The sequence below is a fragment of the Triticum dicoccoides genome, chromosome 7A, assembly GCF_002162155.2.
Source record: "Triticum dicoccoides isolate Atlit2015 ecotype Zavitan chromosome 7A, WEW_v2.0, whole genome shotgun sequence".
Classification (NCBI taxonomy): domain Eukaryota; kingdom Viridiplantae; phylum Streptophyta; class Magnoliopsida; order Poales; family Poaceae; genus Triticum; species Triticum dicoccoides.
This window is the reverse complement of record NC_041392.1, coordinates 3,872,825-3,882,684: the sequence shown is the minus strand read 5'-3', so window position 1 is coordinate 3,882,684 and position 9,860 is coordinate 3,872,825. Positions and strand designations below refer to the sequence as shown.

Here is a 9,860-nt window from a genome sequence, read left to right as displayed (position 1 = left end):
GCCCCGCACTTCTCCCGACCCCGCCGCTGCCCCGGCCTCCCACCGACCGCGCGCCGGCCGCGGCTCCTGCCGGCCGTGCACCCGGTGCTCCCGTCCCAGGCCGGCCCTGCCCTCCACCGCCGCCCCCCGCTCGCCCGCTGCACCGGCCGCCCCTGCCTCACCGTCCGCGGCCGCCCCTGCCTCACCGTTCCCGGCAGCCCCGGTGAGCTTTTTTTTCCTCATTTTTTGGCAATTTTTACTACGTGTTATATATGTGATAGATGCATGTTTTATGGATGAATGGATGGATTGATGTATATTGGTTAGTTATAGCTTTGGTCAAGTTGGTGATGTTGTCAAATAGCTATGTGAGATGCGCTATAAAAATTTTGAAGAACAAAATTGGTATATCTGAGATGTTGTCAAATAGCTATAGTTTCATTTTGTGATGTTGTCAAAATAGGTATATCTGAGATGTTGTCAAAATTGGTATATGTGAGATGATGTTGTCAAATAGCTATATCTGATGAGTAGTTATTTTATCATGATGATCTTGCTAAAAAAATTGAAGAACAAAATTTGACACTTGATGAAAATTAGGATTATAAGTATCATGATGATCTAAAACCTTGACTAGATGTCATCAGCAATATGATTTTTTTCATAGTTTGAAGTGTCAATGCTTTATGTGATGTGATGCCCTCAGCTTTATGTGATGTGATGCCCTCAAATTTTTGACTCGGTAAAATTTACAGGCTTTGTGGTATTTCATCTCACTGGAGCCTTCGTCGTCTGGGTTTGGTCCGTGATCCTGCCGCTGCTAGACTACTTCCTCTACAGCGGAGGGTGAGCTACGAATCCACCTTCAACTCCTAGCCTCTTTTAACTAGATTGAATTTTCACATCAAGTCGCGTAACCTAGGTCTCCCGCCCGAAAGGGTTGCATCGATAAATATGCATTCAATTGCATATTTATCACCGCAACTCGTTCGGATTGTCCAGCGCTTCCCACGGACAGCCCGAGGATGTGTAGATTGGGTACGTTGTTCATGCTCTACCCCGTTCCGAGACAGGATTTCGGCGGCGCCTCCCTGTTGTTCTCCGGATGCACATTCTCTCGGCATTTTGCCGAGATGTGTATTTGGAGAACAGCGGGGAGGTGCTGCCGAAATTTTGTCTCGGAATGGGGTAGAGCATGGACAACGTACTCAATCTACACATTCTCGGGTGGGATTAGGACCCATCTTTACCTATTAGAGATGTAGGTGGATTAAATGTCGTTTCTCGTCAACCTTGTAAAAAATAAAATATTGATGTGAGTAATTTAAATGAATCCTTAATTTTGTTGTGTGGCTTCCAATAAAGCAGAGATGGCAGATAATCAGTGGACGTATAGTGGGTTTTTCCGTCGGAATCAAGTAACAACAGAGTGGGTCGAGAAAACTGATGTGTTTTTGAAAGAGATATTCCGTAGTCCAATGAGGATGGTGCCAGAATGCCCGTGTGCCAGATGTAAGAGGCGTATCCGCAGAGATAAGAGTGAGATGACTAAGCACCTTCGCATGCATGGATTTATGCCCAACTTTAATATGCCGATAAACTTTGCCCAGCGGGACCGTGGTAGAGAGGATGTGATACAACAACGCGTCGCTGGTTATGAGGACGATGGGGTTAGAGACATGCTAGATGATGTCTTTGCTGCACAGCCGACACCTCCGTCACATTCAGCGAATGAACCGGAGGAGCCGGAGGAAACCGCAAAGGCCTTCCTGGAAATCTTGGCCTCGTCAAAGAAACCTCTCTATGAGGGTGCCAAGCTGTCTGTGTTGGATGCCATCTCACAACTGATGGCAGTCAAGGCTGAGTACGGCTGTAGCCGAGGTTGCTTCGAAGCATTTCTGGGAGTATGGGCTAACAGCCTGCCTGAGGGCCATGAACTGTCGAAAACCATGTACGGTACGAAGAAAATCATGAAGGCGCTCTCGATGGACTATGAGAAAATACATGTTTGTCCAAAGAATTGCCTTTTGTTTAGGCATGAGTATGCGGATGACAAGTACTGTAGGAAGTGCGGTTCCTCTCGGTATATTGAGGTGGTCGATAAGCATGGTCAGAAGCAGCAGCTAAAAATCCCTGTGAAGGTTCTTCGGTATCTTGATTTTATAAAAAGACTGCAGCGCCTTTTCATCACCGAGGAGTCTGCCAAAATGATGAAGTGGCACAAGGAAGGGGAAAGGTACAATCCAAAAAAATTGTACATCCATCAGGAGGTGAAGCATGGAAGTCATTCGATATAGAGTACCCGGAGGAAGCAGCCGAGGCTGGGAATGTCAGAATTGCTATAACAGGTGATGGGTTCAATCCATATGGTATGTCGTCTAATCCATACAGCTGTTGGCCCGTATTTGTTATTCCGCTGAATCTCCCTCCCGGCGCCATAATGCAACGCAAGACCATGTTCCTGTCGCTTATAATTCCGGGGCCTGAATATCCGGGGAAGAATTTGAGTGTGTTTATGCAGCCGTTGGTGGATGATTTGCACCATTCTTGGTACTTCCCGAGGTTGACATACGACCGACATCTGCAGAAAAATTTCTTGATGAAAGTTTGGCTACAATATTGCATGCATGACTTTCCCGGTTATGCCTTATTCTGCGGATGGTGTACAAGTGGAAAGATGCCTTGCCCAGTGTGCATGCAGGCCTTGATTTTCATTTGGCTGAAGAAGGGTGGCAAGTATGTTGCATTTGACCTGCATCGACAGTTCCTCCCTCCAGACCATCCTGATAGGGAAGACAAGAAGAACTTCACAAAAGGCAAAGTTGTCCATGAAGTAAACGAGATTCCAACGTTTTCTGGTGCGGATGTGCTTGCTCAGCTGAAAGCTCTTAAGCCTGCCGGTGAGGGGAAAGGCAAAGGCAAAGGCAAAGGCAAAGGCAAAGGCAAAGCCACATGCGAAGACGAGGGCGAGGGCAAAGGAAAAAGTAAAGGGAAATTTTTTGAAGGATATGGTGAGACGCACAACTGGACTCACATTACCCCCTTCACGCAGCTTCCCTATTTTAAGGACCTCAAACTTCCATACAACATAGACGTGATGCACACTGAAAAGAATGTCGCAGAGTCCCTTTTTCACACGATCCTCAACATTCCTGATAAGACAAAGGATAATGTTAATGCTATAGTTGATCAACAGAATATTTGCGATAGACCACGTCTACACATGCAGCCTCCCACAGGAAGTCGAAAATCTTGGTTCAAGCCAGATGCTGACTTCGTACTTAAAAAGGATCATAAGATGGAGACATTCAAGTGGCTGAAACACGTCGTGAAGTTCACTGATGGTTATGCGTCGAATATAAGTAAGGGGGTCAATCTTTCAACGGGCAGAGTGACCGGGCTCAAGAGTCATGACTATCATGTATGGATTGAGCGGATTATGCTGGTGATGGTTCGGGGCTATGTTCCCGAGCGTGTCTGGCGTGTGCTTGCGGAGTTAAGCCATTTCTTCCGCACGCTTTGTGCTAAAGAAGTATGTCCTGAGAAGATAAAAGAAATGCATAAGAAGGCGCCGGAGTTGATATGCAAGCTAGAGAAGATCTTCCCGCCAGGCTTCTTTACTCCGATGACACATCTCCTTTTGCACCTCCAGAATGAGGTATTGTTGGGGGGCCCTGTGCAGAATCGTTGGCAGTACGGCCCTGAGAGACAGAACAAGCATCTGAGACAGAAATGTGGAAACAAAGCTAAGATTGAAGCTTCCATAGCTGAGGCAGTTATCCTAGAGGAGGTGGCAGACCTCAGGACAGCCTACTATCCGGACCATGTTCCCACGTTGCACAATAAGGTGTCTCGATACAATACAGAAGAAGCCAAGTATAAACCCAAGTTGCCTCTATTCATCGGGCAAGGTAGTAGGGCTGGATGCTCGAAATCTTATCTCATGCCACGAGATGAGTGGGAGGATGTCATGTTCTATATCTTGCACAACATCAAGGAAGTTGAGGATGAGTGGATGAGGTAATACCTTTGCACCATTCTTTTAGTCAATTCGTTATGTTCACTTTGCCTAGTTCTTATACCGCTTTTCTTATTGTAGTCGATTCGTTGAAGAAGAATGGACGGGAATGTTGCCTCCTTCTGAAGCGGAGGCACTTGCTCTTCTCCAAAAGGGTGCTGATGGAAGGAAAAATTTCGTTGCGTGGTTCATCGAGAAAGTAATTTTTCACACTTTCAATTAAACTCATGCACCCTATAATTTCAATTAAACTCATGCACCCTATAATTTCAATTAAACTCATGCACCCTATAATTTCAATTAAACTTGTAGGGAAATGATCCGACCGAATCAATGGATGAAGAATTGAGATGGGTTTCCATGGGTTTTGATCCTGTCGTCATGACATGCGAAAAGTATGATGTGAATGGGTATCGCTTCCATACAGAGGAGCACCAGAACAGTCGGCCTAATCCCAAAACCATAAATACCGAAGTATTCACTGAAGGAGATAATGAAGTAGATTACTACGGAAGGGTAGGAAAAATATACGAGCTTACATTCAAATGTGGCCGCGAACACCTAAGTCTCACTGTGTTCAAATGCCGATGGTTCGACCCCAAAAAGGGTCTGAGACATACGCCTTCTGTTGGTTTAGTTGAAGTTAAACCATCAACCGTCTATGCCGGAGCTGATCTCTTTATCGCTGCTACCCAGGCCACACAAGTATATTATCTGCCTTACCCATGCCAGAAAGAGTACCTAAAGGGTTGGGAAGTTGTGTTCAAGGTGTCGCCGCATGGTAAGCTACCGGACCCGAACGATGATGATTACTACAACATAAACCCCATGACATACGAGGGAGTGTTCTATCAAGAGGAACATGATGACGTGGTCCGAAACAACGAGGATGATGACTTGGGTTATGTTGACCTGGACCCAAACGACGACGACGCACGGATTGATGGTGAGGTAGTTGTGAATCAAAGAGACATAATTATGCTTGAAAAGTTAAATGAAGACGCTGACGATGAGGAAGAGCCTCCACCTCCGTCAGACAACGAAGAAGATATGCGTGATAGTGATGATGAGACCGGTCCACAAATAGATTACAATAGTGATGATTCATATGGGTTCTAGAAAATGTAAGTTCTTTTAATGATCATTACAATAGTATGCTTAATGTGCTCTTCTGGTATTAATGTTTTTCCTGTATGCTTGTTTAATTGATATCCTTACTAATTGTTTATTCTCTTCTCAATGCAGGTTTAATAATCATGGGCAAGTCCAGCGGCGCTAGTTTCCTCAGTAAATTTAAAGGACTTACTCGGAGTGGACGAGCCCACAAGGTTCCCTCCCGACTACGCGAGGATGACACCTCACAGGGAGGTGGAGGGGTCGGGGGAGGAGACCCTAGAGGAGGAGACGGTGGGGGGAGAGCCCCTAGAGGAGGAGGCGGTGGGGGAGAGCCCCTAGAGGAGGAGGAGGTGGGGGGAGAGGCAACCGGGGCAAAAAACTCCGGGCCGTGTCTGAAATAGGAGGGTCTTCTTCGATGCCCTCCTATACAGAGGCACCTTCTGAGTCTGAGGAGGAGGAGTATGTTCTTGATGGCGAGGTGGAGGAGGCCGAGGAGGAGGGTGAGGAGGAGGAGGCCGAGGAGGAGGGTGAGGAGGAGGCCGAGGAGGGTGGAGGGGAGGTTGATCCCGCGTTGTGGGGTGACTTGCCACCGGGTTCTTCGCAGGGGTGGCTGCGTGGTAATGCCGGACTACCTACACCACCTTCTATCGAGGAGCACAAGTGGCTCATTGAACCTGTGGGGACAGAGTAAGTGCCTCTCAATCATATTTTCAACACATGACAACATTTTCTTATTGTACACATGGCAATCATTTGATTCTTTTGCAGAAACTAGATCCTTCACGGAAAGGGCCGTAAACCGAATGGCCTTATCACTGTCCTGTTGAAGGAGTTTTGGCCTGGCCTATTCTGCCTGCGGCTAGACAGGGACCCGCAGCAGCGGGTTTTGGCCACGAGCTGGGCCCACTACGAGGCTTGCAGCAACGCGGAGTACGGGACGACCGCTAAGGCCATGATCACCAAATTTTGGGTAAGTTCTCTTCTGAATCACTTGTCTTCAGTTTCGTTCATAGTTTATCATTGAATCACTCAACTCATGCCTTGTTTGCTTCTGGTTTTTGCATGATTGCAGCAACTCTATAGAGTTCTTGACGAGCACAAGGCCAGAGCCGACGTGGTCTTGCTTGCGGCTGCGAAGAAGAAAGCTCGTCAGTTGCAGTACGAGGTGCGCTGGGTTGCCGTCTCGCAGTACTACCACTACTACCTGCACCAAAAGATGCCCAAAACTCAAGCGCAGAAGCTACGACTTACCTTGAGCAAGGAGCAGTTCATGATGGTAACTATTACTAACTTTTCATTGTTTCAAGCAGTCAACTATATGTTTCTTGCTCACATGTCATGCTTCCAAAATTTGCATAGGTTGTTCCTCGTTGGTGCTATGGAAGGCATGACGGATGGGCGAGTTTGGTGGATAGGTGGCTCGGCGCCGATGCAGAGTTTGCTGCCAAGAGCATCAAGGCCCGGGCTAACCGTGGAGACGACGGGACACACGGCCAAGGAAACAGGAACCACTGGGGCTTCAAGGCCATGAAGGTATATCTATGTGCATGATGCATTTTTGTTCTTCTTTACGTCGTGTTCTTATGTATGGCTGACTTCTATTTGACGTTGTAGGAGGACAAGTTGAAGAGGCCGCTCTCAGACATGGAGTCGTGGAAGCTGGCCCGCGAGCGGAGTCATCGCAAGGAGGGCGAGATCCAGTACTACGGCAAGACCGAGGAGCACCTGGGGTCTTACATTCATCACTATCAGGAGTTGCATCCGGATGTTCCTGTTGCTGAGGTCGCCCAGTCTCAGATCGACGACACGGCGGTGGTGGCCATCCAGGGGAAGAAGAATGGCCGGTATCAGTGTTTCGATGGCTTGATCACTCCTTCGATCTCGTACACACGGCTTCGGGCTAGCAACCCGAGCCAGTTAGAGAGTACGGGGCGTTCACAGACTCCCTTAGCCCGCCAGCATGCTGTAAGTACTTCCTCTTTATCTTTTTCTATCTTGCATTCTCAGTTTATTTTCAGCATTGCTCACTTAGAAACAACCTAAATTATGTAGGCATATAAGGAGTTTGTCGAGCATAGGAATCTCGAGGTGCGGGAGTACTTGAAACGAGTGAAGGCAAACGATGATTACAACCGTCAGATGATGACGGTTAGTTTTGCCCTCTTAAAACCAACCTAAATTTTTGCACTTTCATTCCTTCTGATCTTCTAGTTTGCTTGTTTAACTAACATTCAGGCTATGTTGGCGTCTTGGACTAACTGCACGGATCCACCACAAATGGGACCCCCACCACCACCTGCGAGAGAACCCCCACATGTGCCCACGTTCGATGAATGGGTGGCACTAGGCAGTGATGGTTCGGTTAGTACATTTGCCTAACTACTAGCAAACTAGTTCTCGTTCATGAAACACTATCATATCATATTTACCGTTAGAATCTTTTCTAAAACATGTAGGGGACCGGTGGCTCGACTCCTGCTCCGTCGACCCCAGTCACTCCGATCTGGCAGAGTGGTGGTGGTCGCGATGACGGTTTTGGCGGAGGTGGTGGTGGTGGTTTTGGCGGAGGTGGTGCTTTTGGCGGAGGTAGTGGTGGTTATGGCGGAGGTGGTGGTTTTGGCGGGGGTGCTCTTGCTTGATGATTCCGTGCATGTGGCCATCGTGCCATGCCTTTCATATTCCTACTTTTATCATGTTTCATGTCTTGCACTACTTTTATGTTCATGAACTTCCATCGGTGATGATCTTTAGATGATGTGATGAACTTGAGTATGTTTAGATGATGATGGTGAACTTGAGTATGTTCACATGATGAATTGTCATATTTCTGCATAATTTCATATTGTTCTGTTTTGAAATGCTGTCAAATGAATTGGAAAAGAGAAAACAGGGAAAATAAAAAAAACTATGCCTACGGCAAAGCCGTCGGCATATATACGCCCAGGAGTTACCAGGGCTTGCCACGTGGCAAACTATGCCGACGGCTCTGCCGTAGGCATAGCCCTGCTGCCAGGAGAAACCAGGAGCTGCCATGTGGCAGACATATGCCTACGGCAAAGCCGTCGGCATAGTTTAGCCGTAGGCATAGTCCTGCCGCCAGGAGAAGCCGGGGGACGACACGTGGCGCTAGTATGCCGACGCAAGCCATCGGCATACCTGCGCCACGTGTCGTCCCCTGAATCGCCAGCGCTGTTGACGGCGCCGTCCGTTGCCGTCAGACAGAAAACAATGCCGACGGCTAAACTATGCCGACGGCTATCCCACGGTCGTCGGCATATGCACCTATGCCGACGGCTATACTACGCCGACGGTTTGACACATCTACGCTGACGTGATCTACGCCGACGGGGCTATGCCGACGGCAGCCGTAGGCATAGATCTATGCCGACGGCAAAGGACCTATGCCGACGGCCCTGGGCCGTAGGCATAGCCCGCGAGTCCGGTAGTGTGGAGCTGCATACCCAAAATTACCAGGGGGCAGGTCCGTGATTGGCAACGGTTGGTCGAGCCCGGCCATGTTCATCTGCGCATCGTCAAAACTGGCTATCACGGCCTTGAAATTCTGATCAAGCAAGATGTTGCTAGAGTTGATGTTGTGGTGTACAACTGGTTTGTTGCATCCATGGTGCAAGTGGCAGAGCCCTTTGGCCACGCCGATGGCGATGGCCCTCCTCTCCGGCCAGCTGAGCGGCCGACCGGCATCCTTTGGCTGGTGCAGCCAGTAGTCAAGGCTTCCATTCACCTCGTACTTGTAGATGAGCATGATGGCTTCCTCCCTCTCGATGACATCTAGGATTCTGTTGATGTTATCGTGACAGATGCTGGCTAACAGGATCATCTCCGACCTGCAGCGGTTCTTGACATTGTCGTCCACTAGTAGTGCAGGGTTTGCGTTCTGGAACTTCTTGACGACCAGTGCAGTCGGGAGACCAGTGCCAGCAGTGCTTGGAATGCGGGCTACATACAGTTCGTCCTTCCCAATCCTTCTGCTACCCCAGGCATGTGTCTTATTATTTTCGGTAAGGCTGTCAACTATGTCTTGATGATTGAGCATGATAGGCAGCTTCGTCGCAGGACGGCTCCTCCAGAACTGCATTTTCTCAGCGCCCAGGTAGCGTGTGACGAGATTCATGTCAAGGGTGTATCAACCTGCACAAGCATTATTTATCAGTACTCAGAAGTGCCCCCTCTTTCTTCAAGGATTATAATAACTATTGAGAGACAGAGAGATGGACAGCAAACGAGAAAGAATGGTGAATTAGAAGAATTTGTTTGCTTTTGAAATAAATAGTTCAGGGTCTTTGTCCAGCCAACAACTTGTGTACAGTTTGTTTCTTCATGCATGATACTGATACGAACATCAAATTGGTAAATTGCTGAAATGATGATGAACTGGAGGTAGCCTACACCTGGTATATATAACTTTTATTGGTATATTGTTCTTATGCTGAATCATTGCAACCAGTGGCGGAGCTTGCCACCAAAAGGTGGACCGGCCATACAGAAGAAAGCAGACTATGGGCTATTGTTTCAAGGCCCAGAAAATAGATTTATAGTGTGCAAATCCCATGGGCTGGGCGTGCCATGGCCCATTCAGCCTTGCAATAGCTCCGTCACTGATTGCAACTAATTTATATGATTTATCGGTCATCAGAGAAATCTCTCTAAGGAGTCCCGTTTTTAATAGCTGTAGCTTTATTTTTGAAAGCAGAGCTTCAAATAGCGATGCGCACATTCGAAAAAAAAT

The 9,860-nt window shown here is 47.9% G+C and overlaps 1 protein-coding gene across 1 annotated transcript in view; it reads right to left on the bottom strand.

Moving 5' to 3' along the window:
* Positions 1-9,209, bottom strand: part of LOC119329905 (MDIS1-interacting receptor like kinase 1-like) — an 18,756-nt gene extending 9,547 nt beyond the window's left edge. Inside the window, exon 1 of the mRNA XM_037603004.1 lies at positions 8,564-9,209. Within this exon, the coding sequence (XP_037458901.1) occupies positions 8,564-9,209 (646 nt within the window). The remainder of the gene's footprint in view (positions 1-8,563) is intronic.
* Positions 9,210-9,860: the final 651 nt, after the last annotated feature.